A 13,657-nucleotide genomic window follows, 5' to 3' on the forward strand; every position below is an offset into this window, starting at 1 on the left:
CAGATAGGGAAGTTCTCCCTGTTACCTTGGGCCAATATTTATCTTTTAACTACCATTGCCATAATAGATTATCTGGTCATTATCACATTTCTGTTTACAAATAGTCACTTGGTAGTGCAGAACTTGAGTATTGCTAAAAAAAGACATTTTGTCAAAACTTTTCGTCTTGCACTTATCAGGACAATCACAAGAATACAAATGTCAGGGGAAGCAACAACTTTATACTGTATGAAGAGGGTGTGCTGAATGGCTGGCAAGTGGACTCTGGTCAAGGCATTGCCCTAAGGAATGAACCAGCAAATGGCTATCATTTATTTTACTTAGCTGAAACAGTCATGATACGTGTACATGTTCTTGCTGTCTGCAAAGAACAGAGCCCTGTATTAATATATGTAGCTTCCAGTACACTGGTTCATTCCTCAGGGCAATGCCTTGACCAATCAGAATCCAGGTTTAAAATTTCAAACAATGTTTGGCAGTTAACTGTCAGTCACCATTAACTGATGCATTCACTATGGCAATGCCTTTACCAATCAGAGCCCACTTGCCAATCAATCAGCATTCTCTTCCCATACAGTATAAAGTTCTTGCTTCCCCTTACATTGGTATTCTTGCGATTGTCCTGATGAGTGCAAGGCAAAAAGCTTCAACAAATTGTCTTTTTTCAGCAATACATTGCTGTTTGTAGGAGCATGCTGTGTGCAAATTGGATGCTGCATTTCCTACATGTCAACAGTGGCTGCACTTCAAAAATACTTCAATTGGCTGCAAAGAGCTTTGGGACCTTGTGAACATGTGAAAAGCACCAAATAAATGCAAGTTCTTATATAAGATGTCAGAGGGTTACATTGCCATTTATAAACACAATGTTTGATTTTCCACAAAGTTTATCTGCAGTTTATAGCTTCTGTTTATTTTTGTTGTTCCAGATGCATTTATCTCGTCTGTGCCCCAAGATGATGTTGCCCACACGGTTGAATACCCCTTCAAATCAGTCACTGTAGATGATGCAGGTGTCTACTCTGCATTTTTGATTGGAGGAAATGTTTTAACGGCAGCATTCACCCAGCTGATAGTAAGAAGTAAGATTTGTAAATAGTTTTAAATAGCTACTTCTTCAGACTTCTGCTAATCTAGCTTTACAATAATACCATTGCTAAAAGGATTAAATCACAAGGAGAAGTTACAAGGTTAAAAGACTGGGCTTGTATTTCCTCGAATATAGAAATTTAAGGGGTGATTTAATTGAAGTGTTTAAGTAGATTAAAGGATTTTATAGGGCAGATAGAGAGAAACTATTTCCTCTGGTGGGGAGAGTCCAGAATAGGGGACAGAGCCTTAAAATTACCTTGGCCATTCAGGAGTGATGTCTGGAAGCAGTTGTTACACAAAAGATAGTGGGAATCTGAAACTCTCTCCTCAAAATAAGCTGTTTAGGCTGGGGATCAATTGAAAATTTTAAAACTCAGATTGATAGATTTTTGTTGGTTAAGGGGACTGCCTCAGGTGCGAGAGATGTCAGTTGACTAATATTTTTTGCAATGGCTTTTTAGCTGTAGCACTCTCACCTCAGAATCTAAAGGTTGGCAGTTTAAGACCCAAGCACAAAATCCAGGCTGACACATCCAGTGCAGATGGGATTACAACACTGATCAACCAGGGTCTAATAGTGACACAGGCTTGAGGGTCTGAATGGCCTTCCCCAGGCCCTATGTTCCTATGGAGCAAGACATGATTTATTCCTTTTCCTACATTTGTACAGAGCAGTCAAAAAAAAGAAAAAGATTATCTTACCTCTGTCCTGACTCTGATAACCCAGGAATTTCTTCACATTTTTTCTGAACTTCCAAAGGGCTGTGAACCCGTACATTCACCATTAAAGTTTAACTTGGAGCATAGGATTACTGACATGAGGTTTGGACCGGCCTATCTGGCTTTATCATTAGTCGCTCCAGAAATTTCAGAGCTCAGAGCAGGTTTTCTGTTTTCTGCCCAATGTTTTCTCCTTGTCTGGTTTTGAAGCTGACAAAAGGCAGCAATGCACTTGGGCTGGAAAAGATTGAGAACTGCTTGGTGAAATGTTGGCACACCCAGGCCATGATCTCAGGGGCCTGGGATAGCAATAGCACTGTTAACTATTACTGGTTTTAATGGAAATAAATACTGGGGAAAAGTATGAGTTGGGCTGCCACTTCACTATTACCCAGTTCCAGACTGGTGCACAATGCCAAGACCAACTCCAGGACATAATCCAGTTCTGTTCCACCTACATTTAGGCCAAGGTTTCACTTTCCAACATCTGTCTCTGAGGCCCAACGTTCCAGCGATCGCCTTCCCTGCTATTTTGTGGTGACTTGGTGCCCTGTACAACACCTTGACGTTACCAGATGCCATCTTTATTTACAATGGGCTAGATTTCACCAGCCCTTCAAGGATGGGCATGTATCAGGTTGAATTTAGTCAAGGTGGCAAGGGTCCTGATGGGTCGAAAAGTGGTGGGCCTTGGCTGTTTGTGCGACCCCCGGACACATTTTTCCCAGTCCCACAATGGGGAACATCCATTCAGCATCCACCCTGTTAAGTTCCTTCAGGACCTTAAAAATGCAAGCTCTTCTTGTTGTTGCTGTTGTTGTGTTAAGATTCTTTTGATCACAGCTCCTGCTGGGTTTCATTGAATTTCAGCTGAATTGTAGAACAAACCCAGTATCTTAATGATGAAATGTTGGTGTTACAGAATGTGAAGTTGACAAGTGGGGATCTGACTGCACAAAGCACTGTCCAGTCTGTCTGAATGGAGGAGTTTGCCATGATCAGACAGGAGAATGCATCTGCCCACCAGGCTTCATGGGGGAACGATGTGAAACAGGTGAATTTCATGGGTTTTAATTCCTGCATGTCTGGCAGTGACCCACAAACCAGGGCTTCAAGTTACAACAGCAACCGCAAAAGTAATAAAACCATTTTGAGCTGTGAACTGGAGCCTTGGATCATTTTCTGCAATTGATCTGCAATTGGGTATCGAACGGTTTTTATAACACACTCAGTGAGTTTTATTAGCCTGTTTTATTTGGTTTTGGGTTAGATGTTATTTTTTACAGTCAGGAGGTTGGATTCCCACTCGGTTATTTAGAGTTTATAATTGCATGAGGATCCATTCCATTGGAATTCCTACTCCAGAATTCCTGAAATGTGTTCTTGATGTTTTCTACGTGCTGTGCTGGGAGTGTAGGTTGATGAACTGAGCCCTAAGGCGTTATTTCCCCAGCAACAACCTACATTTGTACCCAGCAAGCTTTCATGTTGGGAGGAGACTCCCACAAACACTAATCTCTAAACTAAACCCCAAGGTCATCACTGCAAGTTCATCAATGTACAATCTGATATTTCCTACATTACAACAGTGACTACACTTCAAAAATAAACCATTAGCTGGAAAGCACTTTGGGAGGTCCTAAGGTGGTGAAAGTTGCTAGAGAAATGAAAATCCTTCTGTTAGCAGATCAGAAATTTTCCAGCCCTTATTTTAAAATCTAAACTGACTGATATAAGCCACTGACCTGAAAAACAGATACAGATTTCTGATTTTTATTTAAAGTTTGTTTCTTAAAGAGATAAAAGTGAGAATGCTACAACTTCATTCTAAAATTTTATGAGCAATTTCAGATTTGGGGGCAGTTGTGTTTAATGCCCTTGATGAATTTTGTAGTGTTTAAAAATTTTCTGGCAAAAGTTAGTTAGTTATTAGTTAATTCAGCTCTGTTTTGTCACTTCTAGCCTCAGTTTCATAGGAACACTCATAGTTTGTGTGACCCTGACTTTCAAAACTTGAGTTAAAATTGCAGGGCAGCTCCCATCACTCTCTGTCTGTAGTCAGCTTGGACACTGCCCATATTGAGCCAATGGTGTGACTGTTTGCTGTCACCATAGGCGTTAGTTATTAAGGCGCTGCATAAAGGGTGTTAAATGTGCTGACTATCTCTTGCAGTTCAGTGGATGCCTACTCTGTCCTTACCCATTGAACAGGCTCGGCTGAGTTCAATAAAGGTCAGAGCTTCGAGCAGTTTCAATCAGCTGTTCAAACCTAATTAAAGTCTGATGATTTTAGCAATGAGATTCTGAATGTAACTGAGAGCAAGCAGGACAGACAGTTGCTAAATGAAGATCAACTGTTTATAAAAAGAATAGTTATATTGTTTACATTTTTGGTTTTGCTGCATGAAGCAGACAAACGGCATTGACACTATACCACTATAAGTGTTGGGGGTTATTGGAGTCACTCATTCCCCTGCAATGGAAAATCCCTAATTACTCCGGCTAGTCCTGATACCCTTGTTTCCCCCCGCACCCCCCAACCCCACACCCAACACTCCCCAAATCCAGATCCTGGAGGTGCAGCCGTATTTTGCTGCCTTGTCTTCCCCAGAACAGCCAACAAACCTGTTGGAACATTGAAAGGAAGGAGATCACATCTTGCTGCCACATTTTCACCCCTTCCCTCTTGCCTACACCTTTTGTAGCAGTTTTACTAGGGGAATGAGGCACGGTGTATATTTCTTTACACACAGGGTTGTTAGAGCAACAATTGTTTCAACACAGAGGGTTTGAGGCAATGACCACTGCGTCTTTTAAGGAAATATTGCGTCCACAACTGAATCAGAGGAAGATACGGGGATGCAAGGAGAGAACACGGAAGAGAGATAAAGTTTGGATTGTTCAAGCAAAGAACTAACACAGACAAGATGGCCCAAATTGCTTCCTTATATGATGGAAACATCAGTCATTCATTGAGCACCTTCCTTGATGGTATACTGACTCTACTTCATTAAAATCCTTTGACTTACAGCATGTGGGCAAAGTACGTACGGGAGGAGCTGCAGAATATGCAAGGGAGGAAACTGTCGTTTCTCCATGTTCTGCTTACCTGATCCTTACGGCTGCTCTTGCGCTACTGGATGGAGAGGACTTCAGTGTGATAAAGGTATAGCTTGTGGAAACAAACAGTGGAGCAAGACACTCAATCCTAAATCGCAAATAAAAATAACAGTATCCTAAATGATAAATTGCTCTTTGATTCTGATCAGCCTTTAACAAACAATTATTTCCATAAAAACACAGAATTCACTTCATTATACAATGAAGATCTCCATTAGTTTCCATGTTTTTATATATTGAAAAAGAATCATTAAACCTCGAAATTAGTTTGCGATTATTTTACTCAATAAGTACATGTGAAAGTTCATATAAAAACCTTCATTGTCTGGGAGTAATATCGCTTTTCTTTGCAACCATTAACAAAGAAAAAACATAACAGTTATTATTTCTATGGTTGTCTCTCATGTAATAGCCATGGTTTATCTTCACATCTGCTGTCTCTGACCTGGGAAGAGTTCATCATAGTAAAGCACAATTCTTGTCTATATTGATTCACATGTGGAATAAATGTTTTGGCAATTTATTCTCTCATTTCTTTCAAACTCTTTGAAGGAAGTGTTATGACCACAGCCGGTGTTAATTGCTGCGCAAACCGAATTCGAGAGGGAAACTTGGCTTACAAGCCACAACCTTTTTTTTCATATTCTGATAACGAGAAGATGATGTACTAATCTCAGCAGTAAGAGATCCAGTAACACTTCAGGTTTTTTAAAATTATAAGCAAAAGTTTTATTAACAAGAAAGGAAAGAAAACTTAAATGCACATGATTACAGTTACACAATTAAGGTTAGTCTTACAAAGCATTCCCCCAAAACACTCTACTTGGTCAAATCCACAAGTAAACACTTTCCCAGCAACACTCCCTTATAGATAATTAAATATGAAATCCGGTAATATTACACAAGGCGAACTGCTGTAACTTCAATAACCACATGACCTTTATCCTCTTCCACTCTGCGGTCGAATCCACTTTAGGATAAAACTGCTTACAGCAGCCCAAAACTTCTCTGGTTTGACTTAATGGGTGATTCAAACTGCATCCTCCTCCTTTCCAGAGCTTCAGCTATCTCAACAGCTCAAACAGCTCCAGCTATCTCCACCTATCTCTAGCTCAACAGCTATGCAGCTTAACAGCTCTCCAGCTCCACAGCTCAACCAGCTATCCACAGTAACTCTAATATACCTTTTTTCCTTTTCATTTCAGTCCCATTATTCTCATATCGCTTTGAAACTCAAACCCTCCTAAATATAAGATCTTTCATGTTTCCATCTTGTCTTTGCTTTTGGGTCAATAAGAATATTAAATCCCCACTACTTGTTTACTATGAACTCCTGCAAGATGCAAACATTTTCTTGTTGACTCTGACTCCCCTTTGAAATTCAAACAACCTCGCAACTTATCTAAAAATGGAACTGTTAGATCTAATCTATTTACTTGCGCCTCAACTTAACACCTCTTACCCTTCCCATGTTTCCAAAGTCCCCAGACAACCTGACCCCTATCAAACTCTTGCCCAGCTTGATTAAATTACACACACACACACACACAAACAACACAGTCTCCTTTATAGAATAACATAATATTCCCTAAAATATATATTTTTTAAATCCATTCTCACAGAAGCAAGGAAGCATTCAATTCGGCAAAGAATGAAGAAACAAACCCCCTTGATGCTTTGACCCCTCTTGCCTGGAACCCTGGAGCAGTCCCCTGCCCCTTGACCACCCCCTCCCCCCCTCTCCCCCACCCTGGACCATACCCCCTGCCTGGTGAACCCTCCACCCTCCACCCCCTGGAGCACACCCCTCTGTCCCCTGATCCACACCCTCCGCCCCCTGGTCCACACCCTCCGCCCCCTGGACCCCCTGTCTCCTGACCTCTTGCCCTTAGATGCCTTCGAGCCCTTCACCTTTCCCGCCCCTGCCAGCCTCTTGTAGAAGTATAGTTGATATTCTGGAATATTCTGCCAACTGTACATGCTCAGAGTGCGCTGATGTGATTGAAAGCCCTCCTAAATGTTGTGGAGTTAAAAAAGATTCAGTTATACAACAGGCTTTTGAGTGATGCCTTCGCAATCACACTTTACTGAATGTAATTTATTATGAACGGTTGTTTTTACTGAGCTGGTTTTTTGCTTGCAGCCTGTGACCCTGGATTTTATGGGCCTGACTGTCGGCTGAAGTGTGAGTGCATCAACGGAGGAACGTGTGATCGTTTCCAAGGGTGCCTGTGCCCCCAACAATGGCAGGGCCTACACTGCGAGAAAGAAGGTAAAGCACAACTAATAGCATCATGACAAGAAGATTAATGATAACATCTAACATGGAAGCAACATCACAAAGAGGGAATTGCAGATTTATTTGAAGGAAGGCAACGCGGATACACAGATTTTGGAATTAGAGGGGCTGAATGGCCTCCTCCTGTTCCAATGTAACCCAGACCAAGTGGTTATGTCAGTGGAGTTTTCATAGTTAAAGGGATAAAATAATTTATGCTTAAATTGACTGAAATATCTGATTTCATTACAGAATCACAGCCTGCTTTGAAAGATTATATTATACATCATTGGATAAGGACACACTGGGTTCTATTGTGCAGCTCCCTGGGCTTGAATCATTTTTTAGATTCACACATGAGATATTGTGCAAGGAATCACAGGGTCAATCTCACCATGGAACCATAACCCAACAAGGAATCATTAACTCCCAGTGTGAACAAAGCAGGGAATAAAAGCAGAAAATGCTGGAAATCCTCCACAGGCGAGGCAGCATCAAATTGGCAGAGAAACAGAATTAATTTTTCAAGTCAATGATCTTTCATCCGAACTGGAAAAAGTTGGAGATTGGTATTAGGCAAGTATAGAGGCAGGGAAAGGTGGGGAGGAGAGGAAAAAAGAACAGAAGGGAAGGTCTGTGATAGGGTGGACAACAGGAATGATTCATTGACAAAAGGGAAATGAGCAACATGGCTCTATTCCATATGGCTGCTGCTGGCCCTGATACTGCTGGGCTGAGACTGAGCCTGATGGTGGCCTCCTGTGCTAACCCTTGTGGCAGTAAAAAAGCAGCTCATTAGTATGGGGCACAGGGGCCATTCCAGACACACATCTGCAGACTCTATTGACTGCATCGCCACTACTAGATCACCCTTGCAGAGGAGCTTGACGCCAGCGCTCTCAACCCCAACCCTTGTTGCAGCTTTTTCATCAAAGAGATCTTGCTTTTTGTTAAATCCTGTTTTGCCTTGCAGGTTTTGGTGAAGTGCCCCTTCAGCTGGTGAATCCTGGTGACAATATCGAGGTGAACACTGGAATGAACTTACGTCTCAACTGTACTGCGAGAGGGCACCCGCTTCCAGTGCATGGTGACATTCAGCTCCTAATACCACATCGAGGGGAAGTTAATGTGAGTGGCAGGTTCCTCCAGCTCTCTCTGGTGCTGCCTCTCTTGATGCCCTTGCTTTGTGGGGTGATGGGAAATGTGTTCAACCCCTCAAAGTCCATAGATATTGAGTGTCTGATATCTGCATGGAGGGTGGCTCTGAGCAACCTAAGGCCCAGTAAGTTCACAACATTATCCTTTATCTCCCAGAACTCTGGCAGCAAACTGAACAGAGTTTCTTTGAAAAACTCCAAACACATGTTATCAGTCAGAGCCCTCGCCTTACAAAGAATTTCCAACACTGAAACAGGCCATTCAGCCCAACTGGTCCGTGCCAGTGTTTATGCCCCACATGCGCTTCCTCCAACCTTAATTCACTCCATCACCATATCCTACTATTCTATTCTACCTCATGTATTTATCAAGCTTCCCCTTAAATGTATCCATGCTATCTAATTTTCATAAATCCTAAATCTGTGACTCCTTCTATGAGATTACTCGGTTTGCTCCAATCAGTAGCAATTTCATCTTGAAGTCCAAAGGACGGCTTTTCAAGCCTCTGATGCACTATTTCAGCACATGGTTCAGGTTGATTGCATCATTGCAGTTTTAAGAAGTGCTGCATTGTCAGCAGTGCAGTCCTACAGGTGTGATGTTAAACCGAGGCTGCATTTGCCTGTTCAGTTGCGTCAGCTGAATATAAAAGACTCCATAATTTTTTCACTGATGAGTAAAGGCAACGTACTGGCCAACATTCCTCTCAACGTAATACCCCCGAGATACAGATGATCTGGTCTTTCATTGCATTTTATGGGGTTTTATTGCTGATAAAATGCCAAAGTAACAACAGTGACTATACTTAGGCAGTCCCTTGAGATCGAGGATGACTTGCTTCCACTATGGCTCATTGGGTTCTGAGAAGGCTGATAAGTCCAATGCACCATCTGCAGACTCTGCTACAGGCAGGTCAGGTGGTGCTCGAAGGGTTGGGTAGATGAGGCGTTTGAAGGTTTGTGCACGCCTTCCGGCACCTCGACTTTGTCTCTGCACTAACAAAGTCTCTCGATGTGTTTGGTGCCTTCCCAGATAAACCTTTGGTCAGTCACAAGCCAGGGATTCCCATGAATCGGCAGGGATCTTTGATCACTTCAGGGATCGTTGACCTCTCCAGAGATGCTTTGAGGACATCCCTAAAGCTTTTCTGCTGGCCTCCTGGGAGTGTCCTGCCATGGCTGAGTTCAAAAGACGGCACCTCTGAAGCTGCGACATTCCCTCAGTACAAGTTCCATTATGGGTAGCCACATCTTCAGTTGCCAGACTCTACGATCTGGAATGCCCTCCTTAAACCTCTTTGCCTCTCTATCTTACATTCCTCCTTTAAAATATTCCCTAAAAGCTACCTCTTTGACCGAGTCTGGTCTAAGCCAAGTCCCATGCGGCTCAGTGCCATATTTTGTTTTATAATGCTTCTGTGAATCACCTTGAGTCTCTTTATTACATTAAAGGCCCTGTCTAAATTAAAGTTGTTGTAACCACCTCTGACAGTGCAACATTGTCCTCAGGACTGCGTGTCCACCAGTGCAGCACTCCCTTAGTACTGAACCTCCAACAGTGTGGCACTCCCTCAGTACTGAGCCTCTGACAGTGCAGCAATCCCTCAGCGCTGACCCCCAGGTAATGCAGTGTTTCCTCAGTACTGAACCTCCGCCGCAGCCCTCCCTCAGGACTGAACTTCCTACAATGCAGCAAACCCTCAGTACTGAACTTCCTACAGTGCAGCCCTCCCTCAGTACTGAACTTCCAACAGTGCAGCAAACCCTCAGTACTGAACTTCCTACAGTGCAGCATCCCTCAGTACTGAACTTCCTACAGTGCAGCATTCCCTCAGTACTGAACTTCCAACAGTGCAGCATTCCCTCAGTACTGACCCTCTGACAGTGCAGCACTCCCTCAGTACTGAACTTCCTACTGTGCAGCAATCCCTCAGTACTGAACTTCCTACAGTGCAGCATTCCCTTAGTACTGAACTTTCAACAGTGCAGCATTCCCTCAGTACTGACCCTCTGACAGTGCAACACTCCCTCAGGACTGAACTTCCTACTGTGCAGTGTTCCCTCAGTACTGAACTTCCTACAGTGCAGCACTCCCTCAGTACTGACCCTCTGAGTGCAGCGCTCCCTCAGTACTTCACTGGGAATTCAATTCTGTGCTCAAGCCTCTGGAGTGGGGCAGGAATCCACTAACCTCTGACTCAGAGGCAAGAGCATTCCCCACTGAAGCATGGCTAACAATGTTAGATTAAGGTTTAGAGTCGAATCAGTGCCACTTATGACAGAGGTACTGTAAAGTACGTATAATGATAAGTATGGATACTTTAATATTTACTGAAAATTTGTTGGCTCCATCCCCATATTGCTGGTGCAAAACAGATGCTAAAGTGTCCAATATGACTTGCAGCACACGCACATTCTATGCCTGAGAGGCTGCTGCAGCTTACAGACACTGAATCCTGTCTTGGGTGACTCTCTGACCTCTGGCTCCTGCTGCAAGGTCAAAGTATATTGTATGTTTCAGGCCAAAACTGACCAAAACTAATTCTGTCCTTTGCTCTTTTTGTCAGCAACAGGAGAGAGAGCAATCGACTTGGAATTATTTTTCTAACCTGCATTCTGGAAGCTAGAGATTCCTGAAAGAAAGTTGAGCAAACGGCAAAGTCAAAAACCAAAATTTGAAGTTTTAGCAGAATTCGCTATTTAGAAATACAAACAAACACAATATACAACATTTTGAAAAAGCAAGTGTTAACCAGCTGTGTTTTGAAGGAATCAACATGAAATATGTTCAGAGCGCAAAAGGTGTTCAAATCATCCAGTTGGTTCCTCAACGTATTGTCCCAGAAACCCATCTCGTACATGCTCCAGGAATTAATCTTCCACAATATTAATTAGATTTACCCCACCTATATCTAAATTTAAGTTGTCCATTATTACCGTATTACCCATGTTACATGCAGCTCCAATTTCCTGATTTATACTGTGCCCAACATGAACACTACATTTTGGTGGCCTATAAACAACTCCCACCAATGTTTGCTGCTCCTTTCTGTTTCTTAGCTCCACCCAAACTGATTCAATGTCTTGATCTCTTATCTAAGATCCTCTCTCACTAATGCACTGATCTTATTCCTTACTAACAGTGCTACCCCATCTTTTTCCCCTCCACCTATTCATATTGAAGAGTCATATTGGACTCAATGTTAACTCTGTTTCTGTCTCGGATGCTGTCGGATTTGCTGAGTTTTTGCAGCACTTTCTGTTTTTATTTCAGATCTCCAGCATCTGCAGTATTTTGCTTTTACCTTTTTAAATCACTCAGTTTCCACCAACTTTTCAGGCAATGTGTTCCAGATCACAATAACTTGCTGCATAAAAAAATTCCTTCATCTCCCCCTCTGGTTCTGTTGTTTGATAAACAATTTAACACTGCTCAGCACAGTTTGATCCATTTCCCGTGTGCTGATAATTATGAATGATACCCCAGATGTTGATCTTTACAGCGAACCAGTTCAGCCTCTGTTAGGTGTTTTGCTGGAACTTTGGCTATTTGAATACTCCCCTTCTGATGTGCACTTGGGAAGGATGTTGTCTTTACCAGTTGCCACTTACACTGTCTATTGTTTCTCCATTTCAGCCCACAAGGACAATAACGCGTCCAGTCAATCAGACCATCACATTCTTCGAAGTGTTGAAAATGTCACCGTCAGATTCAGGAGAGTGGATCTGCCGTGTCAAAACAGCAGTTGGAGTTGCTGTGAGGCCATTTAATGTGTCTGTCAAAGGTAGGTTATTTCTACATAGTATTTGCAGCACAGAAACAGGCCATTCGACCCAACTGGTCTGTGCTGGTCTTTTCTGCTGCACAAGAACCTCCTCCCACCTGACTTCTTTTCACCCTTTCAGCATTCCTTTCTCGTTCAAGTGTTTATCCAACTTTCTTCAATTCATCTTTCCTATTTGCCCTAACTACTCCCTGTGGTACCAAGTTCCGCAGTCTCACCACAGTTTTGCCTGAATTCTCTATGGGATTTATTCCTGACTATTTTATCCATAGCCCCCTGGTCTGTTCTCCCCACAAGACTCCATGTCAATCCTATCAAACTCTTTCATAATTCTAAAGACATCTATCAGGTCACCCCTCGACCTTCTCTTTTTGAGGGAAAAGAGCCCCACTCTTTTCAGTCTTTCCTGATGATTAGGCCCCAGGAATTATTGAACGGAGCAACAAAGTTTATCTTAAAAGAACATCTTGGAAACAATTAGACAATCCCTTCACCAGCCATGTTCAAATTCAAATCAATCAAGCAAATAGTTTTGTCTTGACTTTGCGACATTGAGCCCTGTCTCAATGGCAGGACAGAGCCAGCAGTTGTGATGGCACAGTGGTATACAGTCTGGAGGGAGTTGCTGTGGACCCCATGAAGCATCAAGTCAAACATGGGCAAGGAAATCTCCTGCTGATTGCCGCCTCCTCAGCTGATGAATCAGTGCTCCTCCATGTTGAACACCACTTGGAGGAAGCACTGAAGATGGCTAGGGCGCAGAATGTATTCTGGGTGGGGAACTTCAATGTGGCTCACTAGCACCATTTACTGACCAAGCTGGCCAAGTCCTAAAGGACATAGCTGCTAGATTGGGTCTGCAGCAGGTGGTGAAGGAGCCAACAGGAGGGAAAAACATACTTGACCTCATCCTCACCAACCTGCCTGCCGCAGATGCCTTTGTCCATGACAGTATCGGTAGGAGTGACGACCGCACAGTCGTTGCGGAGACAAAGTCCCATCTTCACATTGAGGCTACTTTCTCCATCGTGCTGTGTGGCACTACCACCGTGCTAAATGGGATAATTTCAAACAGGTCTAGCAACTCAAACTGGGCATCCGTGAGGCGCTATGGCCCATCAGCAGCAGCAGCAGAATTGTACTCGAGCACAATGGCTTCATGGTCCGGCATATCCCCTACTCTACCGTGACCATCAAGCCAGGGGATCAGTCCTGGTTCAATGAAGAGTGCAGGAGGGCTTGCCAGGAGCAACACCAGGTCTAAAAATGTGGTGTCAACTTGGTGAAGCTATAACACAGGACTACTTGCATGCCAAACAGCATAAGCTGCAAGTGATAAACAGGGCTAAGTGATCCCATAAACCAATGGATCAAATCTGAGCTCTGCAGTCCTGCCACATCCAGCCATGAATGGTGCTGGACAATTAAACAACTCACCAGAAGAGGAGGCTCCACAAATATCCCCATCCTCAATGATGGTGGAGCCCAGCACAGCAGTATAAAAG

At 43.1% G+C, this 13,657-nt stretch overlaps 1 protein-coding gene across 5 annotated transcripts in view; it reads left to right on the forward strand.

The window, feature by feature from the left end:
- The window catches only part of tek (TEK tyrosine kinase, endothelial), a 72,554-nt gene that overhangs the window by 24,068 nt on the left and 34,829 nt on the right, over nt 1-13,657 (forward strand). For all 5 annotated transcript variants that reach the window (XM_041186041.1, XM_041186044.1, XM_041186043.1 and 2 more), the window contains 6 exons: nt 930-1,082; nt 2,735-2,866; nt 4,844-4,978; nt 7,076-7,204; nt 8,184-8,338; nt 12,005-12,152. In XM_041186041.1, coding sequence (XP_041041975.1) covers nt 930-1,082; nt 2,735-2,866; nt 4,844-4,978; nt 7,076-7,204; nt 8,184-8,338; nt 12,005-12,152 — 852 coding nt within the window. The remainder of the gene's footprint in view (nt 1-929; nt 1,083-2,734; nt 2,867-4,843; nt 4,979-7,075; nt 7,205-8,183; nt 8,339-12,004; nt 12,153-13,657) is intronic.

The sequence above is a fragment of the Carcharodon carcharias genome, chromosome 4 (assembly GCF_017639515.1).
Source record: "Carcharodon carcharias isolate sCarCar2 chromosome 4, sCarCar2.pri, whole genome shotgun sequence".
In the NCBI taxonomy this organism is placed as follows: Eukaryota; Metazoa; Chordata; class Chondrichthyes; order Lamniformes; family Lamnidae; genus Carcharodon; species Carcharodon carcharias.